Source organism: Myxocyprinus asiaticus, chromosome 40 (assembly GCF_019703515.2).
Source record: "Myxocyprinus asiaticus isolate MX2 ecotype Aquarium Trade chromosome 40, UBuf_Myxa_2, whole genome shotgun sequence".
NCBI lineage: Eukaryota > Metazoa > Chordata > Actinopteri > Cypriniformes > Catostomidae > Myxocyprinus > Myxocyprinus asiaticus.
Window position 1 is genome coordinate 25165983 of NC_059383.1, and position 22474 is coordinate 25188456.

At 37.1% G+C, this 22474-nt stretch overlaps 2 protein-coding genes across 2 annotated transcripts; one reads left to right on the plus strand and one right to left on the minus strand.

The window, feature by feature from the left end:
• Positions 1-457: 457 nt before the first annotated feature.
• Positions 458-8203, minus strand: rtn2b (reticulon 2b). Its single transcript, XM_051681028.1, has 7 exons — positions 8134-8203; positions 5868-6075; positions 4529-4667; positions 3910-3979; positions 3636-3682; positions 2694-2752; positions 458-1999 (listed from the first exon to the last, which is right to left on the minus strand). The coding sequence occupies exons 1-7, from the start codon at positions 8144-8146 to the stop codon at positions 1903-1905; spliced, it is 633 nt and encodes a 210-aa protein (XP_051536988.1). The 5' UTR covers positions 8147-8203; the 3' UTR covers positions 458-1902.
• Positions 8204-10544: 2341 nt separating this feature from the next.
• ppm1nb (protein phosphatase, Mg2+/Mn2+ dependent, 1Nb (putative)) lies at positions 10545-22384 on the plus strand. Its single transcript, XM_051681567.1, has 6 exons — positions 10545-11275; positions 12448-13019; positions 16425-16542; positions 19951-20065; positions 21038-21101; positions 21537-22384. The coding sequence occupies exons 1-6, from the start codon at positions 10864-10866 to the stop codon at positions 21561-21563; spliced, it is 1308 nt and encodes a 435-aa protein (XP_051537527.1). The 5' UTR covers positions 10545-10863; the 3' UTR covers positions 21564-22384.
• Positions 22385-22474: the final 90 nt, after the last annotated feature.

Below are 22474 nucleotides of genomic sequence, written 5' to 3' on the forward strand. Positions count from 1 at the left end.
GATTTTTTGTTCATTTTACTACAGATGTTTCTGGTCAAGGGCAAGAAATATGGCTCTTTCTTACTGACGTACTCAAGATAATATTTCCTTCGGTCTCTTTTACACAACCACAATCCCTAAATGTGTTGGCAGAACTGTCTGTGAGGATGTCATAATGGACAAAATTACAGCTTATTATCTTTCTTATTCCTTTCTTTGCATTTTAGCTTGCTGAACAGGGGGTCTGTGAAAGAAATTGTGTCCTGTTTTTAGATATTGAAAAATGGCATTTTTAGTTTTTTTGCTTTTGATCTTGACTCACATTATGAGGAAGTCTGTGCATGGCTTAGTCTAGCAATGTGAAGTTTGCTTGTCAAATGTTATGTTTAAAACAACACTTCTGATTTTTATTTTTTATTCAATTTTCAGTATATTTATGATATGCCATTTATCTTGGCAACATTGTAGTTAAGCATTCAGGAGCAGTTCGACCCAGAGCAACAAAAACAAAAAAGCCTAGACTCTTCCACTACATTCCATTTTAATTGTGCACCTATAGTAATTCATTGAAGATGAATAAATTGAACCACTACTAAAGTCCCAGTTTTCTTCATGTGCTCATCTTGATAATTCCCACTACTATAATATACAGGGGTAATTTAAAGCTAAACTCACTCAGAAGAAGGACATTTAAAATTGCAATGGATAGGAAATGTTCCTTAGAGTGCAATTGTTCTTGTCAGTGGAGCATCGGTGTGTTCTTCCTGACATGCTCCTACTGTGCTCATGGAAACTGTCATCCTGTAGTGTGCTAAATGTTCTTGTGCTTTTCAAAACAGTTCCCTCCATAATTACTGACACATTAATGTTATTTTACGGATGGTACAGATACTCTCCTACAAGCCTGTGACAACAATTACCAGATTTTGTTTATCTTCATCCAAGCATAGAAGTATTTGAACATCAAAGGACATCATATATTTATTTCTGTTGAGCATTAGAACCTCATCTGCAACCATTAGCCTGAATGTCTTAATGCTTTGAAATTGCTTTTCCTTCAGACTTTTCTAAGTTTTCTCGGATGAGGTTCCATCCTCAACAGCTGCTCATTTGCCACAAAAGAAGAATTTCTGAGCAAGCCCAAAAATGTACGATGTGATGTTTTCTATGTTGTCACATGCAAAGAAAAGGCAAATAACACTGAAAACACGTGTTTACTGGGGGTCATGTTGCACAAATGACGAACAATGACATATAAGCAAAACATGACTTGTTTTAAATTGATTCTAAAACTTTTGATTTGAAACATTCTGACATTAAACATTTAGTCCGCATTAGCTTCCATTCCATTAATGTACAACATGAGTATTAAAATCCAAATTAGGAAAACAATCCTTGTCCAAACTGTTAGCTCCAACATTTTTGGAAGAATTTACATTACAGAACTTTTCCAAAATGTTGCTGGCCCAGATTTGTTGTGATTTTGTGATCTCATTGTACCCTCTAGTGGACAAAAACATACTAGCAACTGTCACTAGGTTTTTAAAGACTTCTGTGAAAATCAGTAGAAAATTAACCAGTAATTATGAACACTAAACAGCTATGTAGAGTTACTAGTTATAAAATACATTGTGATTTAAATAACTGAATACAATAACATTAGACATTTGGCATACTTTTGATAAGGGACTCTGTGAGCTTCTTATTCAGAAGCCTGTTGCTGAATTTACATTAAACAATCTCTTAGCACCATAAGAAACTTACTTTAAAATATAACGCCTGTTCATAACCCCCTCAACCCTGCCTACCTAGGTATACCCAGGTGACATACACAGGTAACACACAGGGCCACAGCTGCACTGTAACACTTTCTTTGCTCAGCCTACTGGACACTCCTAACCCCCATTTCTTTCTCCTTCCTCTTCATTTAGTCTTCTGTTTATGTTTTGGTGTGGGGGCAGGGGAAGGTGCAGGGGCTGGTGCTGGTGGAGGCTTGACCAGTGATACCACAAAATTAACTCTAGAAATGAAAATGTAAAATAATTGAAGGCTATCATTCTGGAGACAAGACAAGTAAACAAACCAAGGATGTTTTTAAAGATGCACCTAAAGGAAAATGTTTGTGTTCCCAATGTGCGTGTGTGTGTTATATATACTGAATAGATAGATAGATAGGTATATATATATATATATATATATATATATATATATATATATATATATATATATATATATATATATATAATATGTGTTCAAATAAATGTTAAAGAGCTTTAGGACATACAGTAGCGTTTATTTCAATTCAGTCACTTTTGGCATTTCAACAACTTTGTATTATTCTGCTATTAGTAAAATATTGGTGTTCTACAATTTTAGTTTATGCATATTTCAAAACTCTACATGCAGCCTACTTTGCACACCCATCATGTTCCATGTGAGACCACAGATGCAACAATTAGTAATAACTTTAATAAAAATAATTTTACAAAAATGAAAATTTGCTTTGATTGTGTTTGTTTATATTCTTGACAATGTCATAAATCCAAGTTCCAATACCAAAAATTATATTTATAGTGTATTCCTTACCAAAGACAAAATAATAATTACATTAATTTAACTCAAAGTAGTAATGAATGTGTTTTAATATCCAGCAGCATGCTGGACATGCTTCTTTGTAAAAAGGGAAAGATACAACCAAAACATTGAAAACTTACATTTCAGTAGTTTTCTCCACAAGTTTTTTGATTGCTTTGATAATCTTCTCAATCCTCTTCTGTTGAAAAAAAGTGCCAAGTCAGAAATAGCTTGACAAGGTGTGAAACAAGCTGCACAACTGTGAGAGTAAATTAGTGACAATCTGTTAATAAGTATTTTTCTAGGTGGGGAAAATCAAGGCAAGGGGAAATCATGTTAAAGGAATAGTTCACCCAAAAATGAAAATTTGCTGATAATTTACTCACCCTCAGGCCATTCAAGATGTATCTGAGTTTTTTTCTTCATCAAAACAGAATTTAAGACTTTTAGGATTTCATTTCAGGCCTCCTCCTCTAAACAATGCAAGTGAATGTCCTCCATTTTTTGACGGTCCAAAATGCATATTTAGGGTGCATCAAAATAATCCACATGACTCCAGTCGACAAATAAAGTTCTTCTGAATGCAAATGATTGATTATTTTTAGAAACAAAACAATACTTTTTAACTACAAATGTTAAAAAATGTCCGTACAACACTGTGACATGCGCTCAAGAGAGGGATGACGTAAGCTCGTTGGTAATGTCACGCGTCACGTGGAGGAGGAGTCAGGAAACGTGTCATTGTTTAAATTATATATATATATATATATATATATATATATATATATATATATATATATATATATATATATATATATATAATTATTTGGAATAGATTTTTTATTTTATTTTATATTGTTTTGGACTGTTTTGGTTTGTGAACGGCACTTGGTCTGTGCAAGTTTCTCTTGTAAACAATCTGGAGTAAATTTTTGGGTGAACTATTCCTTTAATCAAGATAACAAATAGACATACAATGTATAAACACAATTTTTGCCTATATATCTAAGTGTGCTTGAGGGTTTTTATGCCATTAAATATATGTATAAAATCCTTTACACAACTGAGCCAGACAGGCTTACCTGTTGAAGTCTGTACAGCAGTGGCAGAGAGAAAGCAAATATCACACCTGTTTCGAAGTGAAAGGATTAAATTAACATGCACATCTGAACACCATGCAGCAGAAAGATAAGGCAGCAATACTTGAATGCTTTTTACATGACGATGAGATATGATGCACTATGACTACATATTTCCAATATTTCTGATTACTGATATTAGGTCATAAGCGTCAGGCTTGGTCCATGATAAAGCTTTACAAACAAGTCTAAACAAGTTTCAACAGGATATACTTACCAGTCATCACCAGTGTGAGACCATTGGTTTGGACCCCCACATAGGTCAGCAGATACAGCAATCCAAAGAGCTACAGTACACAAACAAATAAATTACTGTACAGACAATTATTCAGATAAAAGAACCATAACTCACTATTTCTCAAATTCCGTATGAACAAACTGTTTTACTTAAAACAAGGTCCATTATATTTACATTTATTCATTTGTCAGATGCTTCTATCCAAAGTGACTTATACAGTACACTTCATATTCAAGGTATACATTTCAGTAATACATATCAGTATGTGTATTCCATGGGAATTGAACCCATCACCTTTGAATTGCTAGCAGCTCCTACCGGGAGAGCATCAAGAACATTATGGTCTTAAAACATGTTCTTGTTTTGTTTTGTTTTTTTTTGTTTTTTTTTTTCAAATATATTTTTTACTTTCACATGGGTTTTCTTCTCCAGTACCATTGCCTTTGGGAATTAAAGCACACTGCAATAGTTCATATCAGGACTAATTACATATGCGAGCTGCTTCTCTCCTGATGTACTGAAAGTAGGTCATGAATTGCTGTAATGTGCATAAAACAGAACTGTGTAGCAGAGTTGAGACATTTAAGAGCTGTGAGACCTTCACTGAATCCATGATGCTGTCGATGAAGAAAAGCCTCTTCAGCTCGGTGACAGCCGAAGCAATCAGCAGAACGATTTGTTCAGCCATGCGGACCGTGTCCTCATCTGTCAGTGTGTGGTCCTCATCCAAATATGACCTTTTTAATAAAGAAAAGTGGACCAGCTGAGAAATTATTCATCTTGATGTATTAATCTTGAGTTATTTGAGTTGCATTTTCCTCCACCAAACCCCTGCCAAATCTTGCGATATCTGTTTTAAATCTGCACATCTGTAATGCATCTTAAGCAACGATATTTTTAACCCCTGATCATCTGTATGGCAAGTTCCTTAATAGTCTCTGTTAAGAAGACCAGCATTGCTTGTTTTGGACGCTGGTCCTCGACTTGGGATACTGGTGCGCTGATGTCCCCACCAGGCTTCTTAAAGGGATAGTTCGCCCAAAAATGAAAATTCTCTCATCATTTACTCACAGCCCAGTTGTGTATGACTTTCTTTCTTCTGCAGAACACAAATTATGATTTTCAGAAGAATATTTCAGCTCTGTAGGTCCATACAATGCAAGTGAAGGGGTGCCAAAATGTTTACGCTCAAAAAAGCACATAAAGGCATCATAAAAGTAATCCACACAACTCCAGTGTTTAAATCCATTTCTTTAGAAGTGATATGATAGGTGTGGGTGAGAAAGAGATCAATATTTAAGTCCTATTTTGATTAAAATTCTGCTCCCTGCCCAGTAGAATGTGAAATGCATGAAGAATGTGAATAACCAAAAACACAAAAAGAAGAATGTGAAAGTGATCTGTTTCTCACCCACACCTATCATATTGCTTCTGAAGATATGGATTTAACCACTGGAGTCATATGGATTACTTTTATGCTGACTTTTGTGATTTTTGGAGCTTCAAAATGTTGGCACCCATTCACTTGCATTATATGGACCAAAAGAGTTGAGAAATTAATCCAAAAATCTTCATTTGAGTTCAACAGATGACAGAAAATCATACACATCTGGGATCGCATAAAAGAGAGTAAATGAGAATTTTCATTTTTGGGTGAACTATTCCTTTAACTAGCTTAACCAAGATGACTTCATCAGGACAAACACGCTGGTTTGTTAGTGAACAGCCTGGCTATGTATAGGTATATGTATATGGTTGGTAGACCAGCACCAAACCAGCACTAACCAGCCTAAACCACCATGGAAATTCATTAATTCAGTCTTTTCAGCAAGGTTAACCAACTAAATACTAAAAGAGTTAAAAAGCAGTGTCAGTTACACCTTCAGGGATACATGGCTGTATAGGAACTGACAATGTTTATTTTACAGCATACTCACTGAAAAGGGTGAGATCCATCACTGAAATGGACCAGCTCCAGTCCTTTGTAAAGAAGGCGCACAGGGAGGGTGAAGGCCAAGATGCCCAAGCCGAGGTTGGACATGATTGTAATGGCACTGAGCTGAAACAAACAAGCCAAACCCACAACCAAACCTGTAAACACCAGCCCGGTGGTCCCCAAATCTCGCCAGTACAACAGATCCAACACTGGAGAGAGCAAGAAAGGAGTGGAAACACTAAATGTGATGAGTGAAATGTCAAGAACATAAAGAAATAAAAAGATGGAGTCAGGCAGACAGATCGAAACACAGAAAAAAAACTATGGGAGAAATTTAAAGTCCAGAACATCTTTGAAGTAGGTCTCAGAGGAGATGCAGGGGAGATGTGTGGTGGAGTATCTGAGTGGTCAGACGTGCATATTCACATGGTTTCTGGTAATTCATGTTGTAATAGACTATCACATTTCAAATGCAGCGTGTCCTCTATTCTCTATTTTGGACCACATTTATTCTCTTTCATCTCACACTGATACCCCAAAATGGGCTTAAAGATTTTCAGGACTTATGCATGTAAACAAAATTGTTCAGTCTGCATGTAAACACATTTTTTCAGCCTCCTTTTATGAGGTAGTTCAGAGGTGAAAAAAGAAATGGCGCTAAAAACAAATTTTCTCCCAAACAGATGAGGTTTTTTGAGGTTAATGTGCACTATAGAGTTTTCAAACAACAAAACCTACCATCCTACCCTAAACATTAAACCACAAGCTATAGTGTCATAAAAAGCAAATGTGAGATGAGAATGCAATTGCTGAAGTAACCATATCATTTTGTTGTGCTTATATGGCACTTTTGGCTCACCTGTCGACTTGCATCCTCTGCAGGACTCGTAATCTGGTATTTTGCATTGCAAGTGCAACACTATTAGTTGAACTACAGCGCAATTTGATTGTGCTTGAATAAGCTTGTAAATGTAGATGGTTTTGTAAAACAAATGTTAAAATGTATTGCCTAATTCATGTATTGTAGTTGGTGTTTTGATATCATAAGATAGCATTGTGTGAGGAACAGGGCAAAAAGTAAGGGTTTATGGATAATCTGCCATTTTACTCTAAATTTGTGTGGAAGGAATAAAAGTCACTGGGTAAATTTCCCCAGAAAATTGCGGCAATACGTACAAGTCATTTAAAATTAATTTAGTAAAAATGTAGGTATAGTAATGTAATTATATGAAACCACGTTGAATTTTTATTTATTTTTTTGATATAAGGAAAAAGCCACAGCAGCCTAAGCAAAAAAAAAAAAAAAAAAAAAAAACTCAGGCTGGTCTGTTGGCTGGTTTTAGCTGGGTTTTGGGCACTTTTCAGCTGACCAGGCTAGGAGACTGGCTAGACCAGCTTAAACCAGCCAAGACCAGGAAACCATCTCAGGCTGGTTTATGCTGCTTTTTTAGCAGGGCTGTCAGAGTATTTTATTTAGCATCAGCCAACCCCTCTGCTATATCTGTAAAATTTGTCCTATTGCAACAGATCTGTGCATGTGTTGACATTTCTCTGAGATAGACAGATGGTTAGAATAGACAAGAATTAGATTCACAGAGTGAATCAGAGAGTGAATGGACACAAACACAGCTGAGCAGCTAATGGCAGAGTGCAATTACACGCCCCTTCCTCTGTGAAGTCAATAGACGCCAACAGCTGTTGATTCTGATTATCCTCCAAATGCAGGTGCAAATCTGTGCTGGTGCAAAGCTGAAGATCAGTCCAAACTCTCTGAAATCTTCTGTGCATAAAAGAGAGATCTTCCATAAGGCCTTCACTCCTGCTAATGCATTTTATTGCAGCCTAACATGGCTGGGTCGGATTGAATCTCTCCAGGGAGACATCTGCCAGCACTCCCAAAATAAGGCAAAGAGTATGTCTCACAGTCTTCGTTTTGGACATCAGTGCCTCCTTTTTCCCCAATGCTTCAAAATGTAAATTCTAGTGTCTTGCATCAATCCAGTCCAGAAGATAGTCCATCTATTGTATTCCCATCAGCCTGCCAAGCTCCCATTGGGAAGTTGTGTGTGATGTGCTGACTAGTCAGCAGTATTACTATACATCTCCTGTACACCACTCAACGTCAATCTGATCTCCAGTGTTCCCACCCCCACCTTCCTCGGTTTTCTGCCAACATGCTATTCACATACCATCAAATTACATGTGTAAACAATACAGCTAAGGAGAGCTTGGGTCAAGCAATGTTCAGACCTGAGGAACACTCTCACCTTTGCTGGCCATTTCTGCTGCTTCAACGCCAAACCCCCTCTCCTCCCTGTGCTCCACGCACTCTCTGGGCTTTTTTGGCCATCCTTGCGTTGTCAGCAGGAAGGGGTTGGCCTAACCTAAGAATATCTTTGCCACATGGACACACCGTCTTCACACACACACACACACACATGCAGTTACACACATGCAGTTACACAAAGATACCCTCCAACCCCCCCCCCCCCCTTTCCTTGGCCATTCGGAGCTTAAGGAACCTGAGACGTCAGCATGTGTCAGTGTGTAGACAAATCTTTATCTCCAGGGAGATGGCTAACCTAGATATTAGCAAATTACTCAGACGCTGCTTGATGAGTGATGTGCTTCTCTTCTCAGTTGTGCTAGCCTTTAACACTGAACTGAAGATCAGTATTCAATATGGCTGGCTTCATCGTGGACTCCTTGGCACTAGGAGGTCAACCTCCTTAGACATTAACTATCACATATATGGGTTTTTCTTCAACTTCAGGAACTTCTGGCACTGTGGACTTTACTAGAAAGTAAAGTCTTGTTGTTAAAATATTTTTCACACTCTCACAAACTTTTTAATTTGTCCACTAACATGTACATGCACCACAGGAGATTAAAGGAACTTTGTCTTTTTTGTTTTGTTTTTTTAAGTCATGAAAATTCCAACCACAGTGTTATTTCCACCACATCTCAAATTCTGTTAATAGAATTCCATAGTAGAAATGACCCGGATGGGAATTAAATATTTTATGTTCTTGCAATAAAACAGCCAACTCTATTGTCTTGCTAAGGCTAAATTCATTGCTAACAATTTTTTTATATTTTTTTTAAATCCTAAATACAATTTAATATTATTCACTCTTTTTGTGTAGTTTGGCAGAGCAGGAAATGACACCCATTAAAAATGCACTAAAGGAAAAGTGATTTTAAAAAATACACTGCTCAAAAGTGATATTTACCTTGATTATTATTTGTTTTCTTTAAACATCACTTGTTTCACATTTCATCAAAGGCATGCTATTCACTGACACTGTCAGTATGTTAACAAGTACACTTTTGAAAAAAAAAAGAAAAAGAATATATATATATTTTTTTTTTTTGTGGCAAAATTGTTTGGTGTGAAGGAAATTATGCCACAACTATGGGACAGTCATAGTTTTTGAAAAATTGATAGGAAACATTTTCACACAATATACATCAGAATGGTTCATGTTTATTTCACTCTTTAGATTATTTTAGTTTTAAACGTGCTAATTACTATTTTTCTTAATGTATTTTTATTGTTTAGTATTGGAAGTCTGGGTTTGGGACATGGATAAAACAGTAAAATTCTCATAAAAGGCATCTGAAAAGTACCAAAAATTAATTATAAAGGACTGGTAAAACGTTACCAATTTCTTCTCATTTAGACCCAGAGTTTTCCAGATTCAGGATTTTAAACAAAAAATGTAAACAAATTATGACAAATGAATAAAGAAAATTGTGACCATACCATATACTAAGACATTCTGAAACTTTCAATGTAACTTTTCACTCAAATTGTTATGCTGATAATATAATTTGTAATGAAATGTTTTATTATTGTTATTATTATTATTATTATTATTATTATTATTATTATTAGAAAAATGCCAAATAAATGCATTTTCACTAGTCGTGTCATACCTTTGGACCCCACTGTGTATACTGTATATTGGTTATCAAACCAAAATAAAGCCCTCAAGAGTAAAGGTCTGCTTGATCTAATCAGGAAAGAGTTCATAATATAAGCATCTAATGCAATGATCATACTACTGTTTAAAACATTTCTGATCAAACATTTTTGTTTGCATCATTCGACATACACAAGTAGAGTTATCACGACCAAAATAGTCTGTTATGCAAAAATGTGCTTCTGAATACATTCTTGATTTACATAATCCACTAGTCTGTCTGAATTAACCCTTGTTAGAGTCTCCCAAGTTCATATTTGAATATGTCATTCATGCATTTTGCTCAAGGCGAATCATGTTCTTTTATATGAATCACTGATTCTGCCTCAAATAAAAATCCAAAAGGAGCCAACAGAGAGTGCTACTGTATGTGCCTTCTCTCTCTTTCTTTCTCTATCTCTCACTGGGCTACTATGTAAATCTGTAATGCCATTAATCTGTGCATGTTAGATAATCCAAAATCATCAAATGTTCAGATGCGCAGATGATAAACACAGGGAGTTCAAGAGGAGAAGCTCAGGGAGGGGGAGAGAGGGAGACATTGAACATGTGAAAGAGAGAAAGCCGCTCTGCGAAAGGCATGTCTGTGTGTACAACAAGAGGGAGGACACTGAGAGATGATTGGTGCCCAGAAATAGCCCAGCCAATAAGAGTGATGACAGGAAAATAACAGGCTCAGCCAGAGAGAAAGCTGTAGAGAGAGGGAATATCACTGACATATAGAGAAGGAAGGAAACAAAAGTGGAATCAATTTAAAAAGAACAGCTATGACCACAGACAGATTAGATCTCAATGGATCTGCCCAGCAATGGCTAGACTGACAGAGGTGATAATCAACCGTTCTGGATTGGAACATTCAAGGATGCTTGAAGGTGCAGATTCAGCCTCTTGGGATATAATGCTGTAAAGGCCCTGAGCAGCAAGGCTACACACAGCCAAACCAAAGCCAGTGAGCTATAGCACAGGGTGGAGACCGTGAAAGGATTCAAACGTGTGGGAAAAAAAGACACCATGAGGACATCCAGGAAAGGAAGCGTGGAAATGCCTGCTTTTGTACGGCAACTGGTGAAGGAGACCGAGAAAAGGGTCACCTCCTTTTTCAAAGGGGGGAGAGGGGGAGGTGCAGCCGAGCTGTCCGAAGGTGAGGAGGGGGGAGAGGAGGAAGGGGTCATCCCCAGCCCCTACCTGGATCGACCAGTTCTGGACAAGCACATGCAGGAGGGTTGTGCCTCCTGGGGACTTACCTATGCCTTGGCCAGCATGCAAGGATGGAGGGCTCACATGGAAGATTTCCATAACTGCTTCCCTCAGCTGGGTGGAGAACTGTCCCATTGGGGGTTCTTCGCTGTTTACGATGGACACGCAGGCAGCACGGTGGCCCAACACTGCTCTCTGAACTTGCTGGACCACATCCTGGGCACAGGTGAGTGACAAGCTGCACTACACACAGCAGGACTTCATGTATTGCTTTGGCTTACAATGATGTAGCTATACTGTACTTCAATTCTGACATTTACGTTTATGCATTTGGTAGACCCTTTTATCCAGAGCATCCTATGTATACATTTTATGTTTTCCCTGGGAGTCGAACTCATGATCTTGGTGTTGCTAGTGCCATGCTCGACCAGTTGTGCTACAAGATTGCTTTAAGACTACAGGAAATGCTAAAAATAATGACTGGATAGCTTTCACAGGGAAACAGAACTCATAATTACAGTAGATTACATCATCACATCACATGGGAGAAACATCTTGTTGATCTCTTTAGATAAAGGGATTAATTTGTAGAGCCGCATCATCCAAAGCCACAGCAACATTATTAATTCAATAAGCTGTGATCTGACAAGTTAACTGCAGTATATGACAAATCTTTCCTACAGGAAAAGCAATTAGAAGTCACATAATGGCTGGTCTTCACCAGTGAAGCATTTGTGAAATTGTGTTTTTCCTGTGTGATGGGTGATAACTTGAAAACATCACAGCTAACCATCAAATGCAAACTTGATCTGTTTAAGAAGTGACCAAAATGTCTTACATACTGAAAGCAAAGTTCACCCAATAAATGAAAATTCTGTCATGATTTAATTTAATGATTTAACCTCATGTTGTTCCAAACCTGAATGACTTTCTTTTTTCTGTTGAACACAAAAGGAGATGTTGTGCAGAATGTAAAGGCAAATTTCCTATTCAACTCAGTACGTGCAGACTGTATGCATGCAGTCCATTTTTTTTTCAACACATAGATAGTCTACGTCTGTGTCTGTATGCGCTCAGTCAAAACGGTATACTTTGATAGACTAGAGTGTTCGACCATGCACAAGATGTAACGAGATGCAGGAAATTGAAATAAAACCTAGCCTAACGTTAGCCTCAGTCACCGTTAACTTTCATTGCATCTTTCTTTCCATCAATGAAAGTGAATGGTGACTGAGGCTAATGTTCTGCCTAACATCTCTCTTTGTATTCCATGGAAGAAAGTAATATGGAGTAAAAGATAACATTTTTTTTATTATTATTTTGTAGTAAACTATCCCTTTAAAAATGGAATGGATTGTGTTGGTTACTTAGTTGAATGAGCTCTGTTCCTTCTCAAAGGCAAGATCCGAGCAGAGGAGGATGTGGAAAGGGTCACCGAGGGCATTAAAGAGGGTTTCTTTCTCATGGACAAGCACCTTCATGCTATGGCTTGCCGTGAGGGTTGGGAGCGGGGAGGCACCACTGTAGTAGCCACAGCTATCACCCCACACAACATCTACTTTGTGAACTGCGGAGACTCAAGGGCCGTTTTGTGCCGTGCGGGCAGGGTGGCCTTCTCAACTGAGGACCACAAGCCCTTCAGCCCTGGTGAGAGGGAGAGGATAGAGAGCGCTGGAGGATCGGTCATTTTACAACGTGTAAATGGCTCACTGGCTGTCTCTCGAGCGTTGGGAGACTTCAGTTACAAGACAGCCGAGTGGCGGCCCATCACAGAGCAGATGGTATCTCCCGAGCCGGAAATAACAGCCGTAGAGCGCTCGCCCGCTGATGAGTTTCTGGTTCTGGCCTGTGATGGTGTGTGGGATACTGTCACTAATGAAGAGCTCTGTGCCTTCATACACAGCCGACTGCGTGTCTGTACAGACCTGAGAGAGGTCTGCTCCCAAGTCATTGACCTCTGCCTCTATAAGGTTAGTATGAATGGGGGACTTTTAACAATTCATCGTCTCATTCAGTGCTTGCCCTGTTAAAAAGCACATGATATGTTTTGGATGCTGGTGTCCCTACCAAGCATCTTAAAGGAATGTTCCGTGGTTTAATACAAGTTAAGCTCAGTCAGCAGCATTTGTGCCATATTGTTGATTACCACAAAAAAAAATTATTTTGACTCATCCCTACTTTCTTAAAAAAATAAAATAATAATTTGAGGTTACTGTGTGGTACTTAAAATGGACGTGAATAGGGCCAATTTTTGGAGGGTTTAATGGCAGAAATGTGAAGCTTTTATGAAACTTTATGAAAGCACATTAATTCTTCTGTTAAAATAGTATTATTTAAGCTCTAAAGTTTGTAGTCGTTTTAGGGTTTTAGGCGTTACGTATTCATGGCAACAAAGTTGTAAAATTGGATATATTTTTGCACAGAAAATGTTGGTAAGCTATATTTTTTACATTAAAATCATTACTGGATTTTAGTCTGATCAAGTTAAAGGGATTGTTCACCCAATAGTGAAAATTCTCATTATTTACTCACCCTCATGCCATCCCAGATGTGTATGACTTTCTTTCTTCAGCAGAACGTAAACAAAGATTTTTAGAAGAATATCTCAGCTCTGTAGGTCCTTACAATGCAAATGAATGGTGGCCAGAATTTGTCTTTAAACCTCCAAACATCACATAAAGGAAACATAGAAGTAATTCAAATGACTCCAGATGTTAAATCCATATCTTCTGAAGCAATATAATAGGTATGGGTGAGAAACAGATGAAAATTTAAGTCCTTTTTTTACTCTAAATCTTCACTTTGACTTTTACATCTGAAAGTCACATGTGGTGCCTGTTTAGTTCCACTTTCATATCTAAAAGTGAAAGTTAAAGTGGAGATTTAGAGTAAAAAAGGACTTAAGTATTTTTCTGTTTTTAATGCACACCTATCATAGCATTTCTTAAGATATGGATTGAACCAACGGAGTCATATGGATTACTATTATGCTGCCTTTAAGTGATTTTTGGAGCTTCAAAAGTCTGATCACCATTCACTTGCATTTTTAGGACCTACAGAGTGGAGATATTCTTCTAAAAATCATAATTTGTGTTCAGCAGAAGAAAGAAAGTCATACTCATCTGGGATGGCATGAGGGTGAGTACATGATGAGAGAATTTTCATTTTTGGGTGAACTATTCCTTTAAGGATTTGCCGGCGCTACAGCATTTACAAGATTAAAAGGTTAACAATGTTACGTTGTCATGATAACAAAGTTGTAATACTGGATATAACTTAACACAGAGAAGGTTAATAAGCAATTTTATCACATGTATATGTATAATGTTTACATCTTCTCGCTACACTTTTGAAGTAGTGTGTATTGTAATGTTTATAGACCCCATAGGTCCCATTCACTTCCATTGTAAGTGCCTTACTGTACCTGTGTTTTTTTTTTGTTTTTGTTTTTGTTTTTTTTTGTTTTTTATGAGGGACAAATAATTTTTTGTGGTACTTGACATAATGCCACAAAAGCTGCTGATTAACCTTATCTTGCACTGAACCTGAAACATTCTTTAACTAGGTTACCAGCGCTACCCTTGGTCAACCAGCTTATGAGAAATATGTGTTTTGATGGGGAACAACATGGCCCACCAGCTAGACCATCGCAAACCAGGATAAACCAGCTTGGAAATCCATGCTGGTCCAAAATGGTCTGTTCACCAGGGTGCTGTGGTAAATCTGAGATAAAGACGGGTAAAAATCTGATCTCTCCCTAAATTATGCATAACATCCAGTAAGCTTGAGTTTCACATAGAAAGGTGCTCATACTGTAGGTCTCTGAATAGAGGTTGTGATATTCTGACACTGCAAGATATTAGCTGTAACTAGACACTGTTGTCAGCTCAGACTTGATTGTTGAAGTGTATTTGGAGCGTCTCGAGTGTGTGTGCTCAAATACAGCTTCATCAGCGGTTTCATCTGTTGAAAACAGACATTGACTATGGTATCCCGGCTGACTTTAGCCAGGCTGTTATATTATGTAAGTGAAACACTAAATGGCCTTTAGGCTTAGAGAAGGATGTGTGCTGACCTGAAAATGTCAACATCTTTCTCTCCACTGTAAGCCACGTCTCTATTTTGTCAGGATAGCACTTTCGACCACCATTTCAAAGTGAGTCTGTATTCAGCTGCTAAGCTGTAACAGGATAAACTACATTTAGCCTTGGTGTCAGGGGATTATGGCATTCTGCGTAGCATTGTGCCATGCAGGGACAGTCAGCCAACAGTATCCCTGAGAAATAAACTATTAGGTCTACATTAGCGTCACCAATTCCAATTGACTTAATCATCAAGGTAGTTGTCCTTTTAAAAGCCAGAAATCTAGCTGATAGCGTCACAGTGTTGCCAGCATGGACTACCTATAGAAACATCAGAGAAATATTTATTTATTTTCTCGAGTATGCCTAATGGTTTCCAGCTTAATAGTGTTATAGTAGAAATATACTGTACCTCTTCATCTTTTCATGTCTCAAACAGCCTGATATTATGAGGGCTGATGAAGCTCACAGATTTATTTTTGTATTTTTTATTATTTTCCCCTTTTTCCCTGATTAATATTTTAATTTTGTTTTTAGGGCTGTACTGAAGGGGTAGTTGTGGAGATTTTGATAATTTTGTTTCCATTGTCACTTTGAACAGTATTAAAGGGATAGTTCACCCAAAAATGAAAATTCCCTCTTCATTTACTCACCCTCATGCTATTCCAGATGTGTATGACTTTCTTTTTTCTGGAGAACAAAAATAAAAGATTTTTGAAGAATATTTCAGCTCTGTAGGTTCAGTCAATGCACGTGAGTGGTGACCAAAACTTTGGAGCTCCAAAAAAGCACATAAATACAGCATAAAAGTAATCCACATGACTCCAGTGGTTTAATCCATGTCTTCTGAAGTGATCCAATCAGTTTTGGGTGAGAACAGACCAAAATGTAACTCTTTTTTCACTATAAATCTTGAAATTTTAGGCTCGATTACACTTCTTTTTTTCATTTTTGGGTGAACTAACAGCTTGTTATTAAAGAAATATTTCACCCAAAAAATGAAAATTCTCTTATAATTTACTCACCATCAGTATTCAACTTCTTTCCTGTGTGAAACACTTTTCACAAAAGTGAAAGGTGACTGAGGCTTTCTTTCTGCCTAACATCTTTTTTAGAGTTCCACATAAGAAAGTAAGTTAGTGAAGTTTGGAACATCATGGAGGTCTGTAAATGATGACAGTATTTGTATTTTGGGGTGAACTTTCCCTTTAATATAAAAAAATATCAAACACACCAAACATTCTTGCTTCTTTTTGTGGGTGGTTCAACCTCTCTGTGTGTCTTTTCTAACAGGGGAGTCTTGATAACATCAGCATTCTTCTAGTCTGTTTCCCTGGTGCCCCCCAGCTTTCACAAGAAGCACTGCATCAGGAGGCTGAGCTGGAGGGCTTTTTGGAGACCAAAGTAGCTGGTAAACCATCAGATTAAGTCTGGATTGTCTTAATGTTGACTTTTCATTACATTTGGTCCAGTCTTAAGCTTTGTATGGCTGTTATGTCACAGATGGCAATCCTCTCAACAACACGATCATGATGTCATGTAAAGTGATTTTCAACTGGTGGTCTATTCTGAAAGGGTCGCAAAAAAAGCATGCAAGATGCAAACAATAAAAAGGGATGGTTCACCCAAAAATGAAACTTCTTTCATCATTTACTCACCCTCATGCCATCCCAGATGTTTATGATTTTCTTTCTTCTGCAGAACACAAATTAAGAATATTTCAGCTCTGCTGGTCCAGACAGTGCAAGTGAATGGTGGCCAGAACTTTGAATCTCCAAAAATCACATTAAGTCAGAATAAAAGTAATCCATAAAACTCCAGTGGTTAAATCCATGTCTTCAGAAGCTATGTGATAGGTGTGGGTGAGAAACAGGTTAATATTTAAGTCCCTTTTTTACTATAAATCTTCACCTTTGACCAGCCCTGACCAGTAGGGGGCGATATGCACGAAGAATGTGAATTGCCAAAAAACAAAAGTAGAATGTGGAAGTGAAAGTGGAGATTTATAGCAAAAAGTACTTAAATATTGACCTGTTTCTCACCCAGACCTATCATATTTCTTCAGAAGATATGAAATTAACCACTGGGTCAAATGGATTACTTTTATGCAGGGCCATAACCACAATATGCTTTGAGGGGGACAAATAATCAGATATAGCCAGACTGTCCCCCACAATAATTGATATCCTTGTTGCTGTTCTGCTGCAGTTCATTATGCACCACTGTCTAATTGTCATTAAGTTGTTGCAGGAATAACATAAAGGTCTTTATTATTATTATTATCCACTTTTCTCCCAATTTGGAATGCCCAATTCCCACTACTTAGTAGGTCCTCGTGGTGGCACGGTTACTCACCTCAATCCGGGTGGCGGAGGACAAGTCTCAGTTGCCTCCGCTTCTGAGACCGTCAATCCACGCATTTTATCATGTGGCTCGCTGTGCATGACACCGCGGAGACTCCCAGTATGTGGAGGCTCATGCTACTCTCCGCGATCCACACACAACTTACCACGCGCCCCATTGAGAGTGAGAACCACTAATACCACGAGGTGGTTACCCCATGTGACTCTACTCTCCCTAGCAACCGGGCCAATTTGGTTGCTTAGGAGACCTGGCTGAACTCACTCAGCACACCCTGGATTCAAACTCGTGACTCCAGGGGTGGTAGTCAGCGTCAATACTCGCTGAGCTACCCAGGCCCCCAACATAAAGGTTTTTAAAAATATATATATATATTTTTTAGCATGCTCAGTAGTCTAACACAGCTCGTCAATGTCATATGAGATAACCAATCAAATCGATGAAGGCAGGACTCAAGTTTAAGACGCTAAACGAGAACTTCGTGGATTATTCCAGTGCTGCGCATCAGCAAGCAGTTGGTTAATAGTTTTATTGTCATGTGAGATGTAAGTATCTAACTAAACATGCAATATCTGACCACTGTTTTATGATTGAAATGTTGTACCGACCGACAGTAATTTTCAAGGGTGCAAACTATTCACCATTTAGTGAAATTCACCATTTTGAACTGAAAAAAATGTCATGTACAGTACGTGATTTGTATGTCATTAATAATTGTGAATGTGAAAACATTAACTGAGCAGTTTTCAGCATATCAGGCTTAAGAAAATGAGTGAATGTGTGTATATTGTAAAGTATGAATGTGATAATCTGGCAGGCTTTTGAAGGAGCTTTTAAGAAAATTCTCTTGGCATTGTCTAAGAAAATTATCTATAAAAACACAAAGCAGAGCGTTATCACCCTCAGATTAGAACTAGAACATGGTAAGACCTGTTACTTGTGACTTCTACTGTGCTTTTAGGTTTTGGCAAGGTCAGTGTCATATATTCTTAATGCAAATATTGTTAGGTATTAATTTAAAATCAATTTAAGAGTTTCTAAATAATTTCTTTATTAATTCTGAATTTTGTACAGCATCTCCTACGAGTCTACTTTTAAAAGAGAAAATTTTATTTTTAGTAGCCTATGTTTTGTCAAGGTTGTGCTCAAAAAATTTGCCACCAGTTAAAGTACTTCACCTAAAAATGGAAAATGTACTTTTACTCATTTACTCACCCTTATGTTTTTCAAAACCCATATGCTGGGTTTTTTCTTGGAACATAAAAATAGATATTTTAAGCAGCTCTATTCCATAGAATAACAGTTTATAGTGAGCAGGAGCTGTCAAGCTTCAAAAAAGACAAATACTATAAAGCACTATTAAAGGTTCAGTACAAAAACATTGTAACAGTAGTCCATATGACAAGTGCACTATATTCCAAGCTTTCTGGGGCCACACAACAGCTTTGTGTTGTATGGACTACTTTTATGATTTTTTTCATAATGATTTTTTTTCTCTTTGGACCTTGACAGCAGTGGTCAATATGAACGTTTTTTGTATGGAAAAGTGCAGCGTTAGGATTCTTGAAAATATTGTGTTAAAATTCTATTGGGGGGGGGGGGCAATGAGGGACAACTTGAGGGCAGTAAATAATTTTGTGTATTTACAGTCGTCATTTTACAGATATATCAATGATGAAAATAAATTCAAATGATATTCATCTTTTCTTTGAGACAGCACAAAAAAAGAAAAGATTACTGAAACTTGAAATTTCTAGCAATGCAGATACAGTGTTTGTCTTGTACTGTGTGAACTTTTAAAACCAAAAATGATAAAATGTTGGGCCTTTATCACATTTCAAGCCTTTATTTAGAAAATTATTGCATTCAGCGCCTTTACTATATTAAAGGACCACAGAGGACTATTATATTTGTGACCTCAACACCCCTGACCCCCCACCCCCAAAATGGTTCAAGAGTTATGGCCTTGCTTTTATGTTGACTTTGTGATTTTTGGAGATTCAAAGTTCTGGCCACCTATTCACTTGGATTGTATGGACCTACAGAGCTGAGATATTTTTCAAAAAATCATCATTTGTGTTCTGCAGAAGAAAGAAAGTCACATCAGGGATGACATGAAGGTGAATAAATGATGAGAAATTTTTCATTTTTGGTTGAACTCTTCCTTTAAGTGCAACTAACCACAATCGTTCTTTGTTAGCAGTTAGGATAGCAAATTTAAAGGGGAAGATAAAACACTTTCCATATTTTTATGGTGTTGGTGTCAAACGCTGCGCATCCAAGCTAACTCTACGGTATTTTGGCGACGTATTATAATTTTTTTAAACGATAAACAATTTTTGTACTGTGTTACGTCTGAAGTAAAATCTGCTTCCTGCTTCAAAACCAGTTGAGAGCCACTAATGTAATGGTTACAGAAATTGATCTCAAATCAGCGTCATACCTCTTTCTGTGGTAGATATATTTGAAGAGCTGAGCGCGAGAGGTGATGAGCCTGATCTGTTGTCAGTTCTGACAGTCCTGGCTTCAACGATGATACCTGGACTACCACCAGGGGGCGGCCTTCAGAGCAAGTGAGTTCGTTCATGTTGACTTCTTTAGGCAGAACTGTTGCCTGGTATTTTTCGGCCAGGAAACATAAAAGGCATTGTTCCAGCAGCTTAAAATCTGTTTCTGTCATAGACGTCATCACAGATATTGACTTTATTTTATTTGTAAAAACTACTGAATTTATAAAACATCTGCTTTACAGTAGGCTACACAGAGGAGACAGCGGTATGAATTTTACATTTGCTGGAGCCTTTACTGTCCATAATCGTGTGTAATCAAGTGTTTGTAATATTATGAAATGTATTGTGAACGATGCCTTTCTCAGGCTTTATACTCTAAACTGATTCCAAGTGTGTTCTAAACTAAATTTCATCCAGCCATGGGTGTTCAACAACACTTATGACATATATTGACAAGCGTGACTGATTATGGTAAAGTCATTTTTATTTGTATAGTGCTTTGCACAACACACGTTTCAAAGCAGCTTTACAGAACATTAGCTTAAAAGAAAATTGGTCTGAACATACTGAGACTCAAGAGTCAACAATGAAAAAATGTGATGCTGCCAATAACCTTTAATTTGTAATGAGGGGAAAACTGTATTAAATAAGAAAAATGCTAAATAAAAGCATTTTAACAGATGGACTCTTTTGAACCCCCCTGTATTTATCTGCATGTATTAAATACAGGGACGAAAAATATACATATGGTATTTTGTTACACAATAAAAAACCATGAGATTATCAGATCAAAGCTGCACAGATGACATATCCACACTTGTTCTGCTCAGCAATGTCCAGGTACCCCGCATACACAGCAGCTGTTCTCAGATTTAAGTGTGTATTCAGTACAGGCACTAAAGCAGCAATCAAATCCACAAGTACAGCTCAGATGAGATGTAGCCGAGGCCAAGAGAATGGAGGACCGTTTTAACACTGCAAGTTTTTTTACTGCCTATTATTTTAGATTTCATTTATTGTTTTCAACATTTGCAGGCGGAACTGTATAATTTCTGCCTACTATCAGCAGAAAGAGGCACGGCGTCTGAGATTAGCCAAGGTAAGCTTGGGGGATACAGAACTTTTAAATGCAATGTGATTGTCTTTACATTTTTATGTGACATTTCAATCTCCCCACACAGCCCTTTTGTTTTCCAGTAAAATATCTAAACTTCCTTAAATTATTATGTGAAAAGCAAAATTGCCTAAGATAATCTGATTTGGTTTTAGAGAACATATCTTGAATTTAATTTATTTTTCTTACCCCATTTGTTTATTCTTGTTTAAACAATTTGCCAATCGGGACTTAAAAAATACTCTCATAAATGTACATTTATCCTGTTTTAAGGATGTTTCAATAATTTTATTGGAAAACTAGACAAAAATACTGATTACGAAAATGTACTGTATAACGAATCCATTATACAACAGTATATGGCAGTACAGTGCTGCAATGTTAATGTATTTTTAATATAAATTATTTGTATCTTTTCAGGAGCTTGGTTGTTCAGATGCCAATTAGAATCCATCCTATAAATATGCTTAATGGAGATAGAGTGACTTTTGTGTTTGACTGTGGAAGAAATAAAGATGATCAGCTTTCTTTTAAACTCATAAATTGAAAGACCTACATTTTAGGACAGCAGCAAACATGAAGACATTTTACTTCAGTCTTTTTGCATTTTTCATGAGTGATGAAACTTATAAAAAGCAATGCTGTGCCATTATCCAGGACAATAATGACTGTATATAACTAAGACTTTTACTCTTTAGATTGTGATATGTTCAGTATTTTCCATACCATATGTATTCAATCAGTCTTAAAATCGCCAATTCTCAGGTAATGTGTTTAACTGATGAAAACAAACGTTTGAGATTCTCTTCAGTCTTTGCATATAAATGGGTTTACATTTTTAAACTGATATCGAAAAGCAAATGCAAAACATGCCACTAATTTAGTTATTTCAAGCATTTAAGCTATGTATTAAGATTTTAAGTGTCAAATGCAAATGAAATATCTAAGAAGCCAATTCTATTAAATACAAGCACTTTTACATTTTGAAATATACAGGCTCACAATATGGTGACAGAGTGCAACTTTTCCTGTTCTTGAATTGTTGTTTCCTGTAATATGCTCTACTCTGTTTGCATGATCTGTACTGTGTTGCCTTACTGACCTCTTTGAGATTATGCCAATATATGAACAGTATTAATATTAAGGTTGATGCATTGCCGTTTCATGTTGTGTAATGATCTTTGTGCAGAATTCACAGATCTTGTACAATAGCAATATTTGCGCTCACATAAATGTCAGAAGTGGAGTAATAAAGATAATAAACAGATCAGGCCATTCATGAGGATTCTGTTTATTTTAATGTCTGTCCTGCTACATAAAGAGTCTTGTGGTAATTGAGTTCCTACATTTTGCCTGCC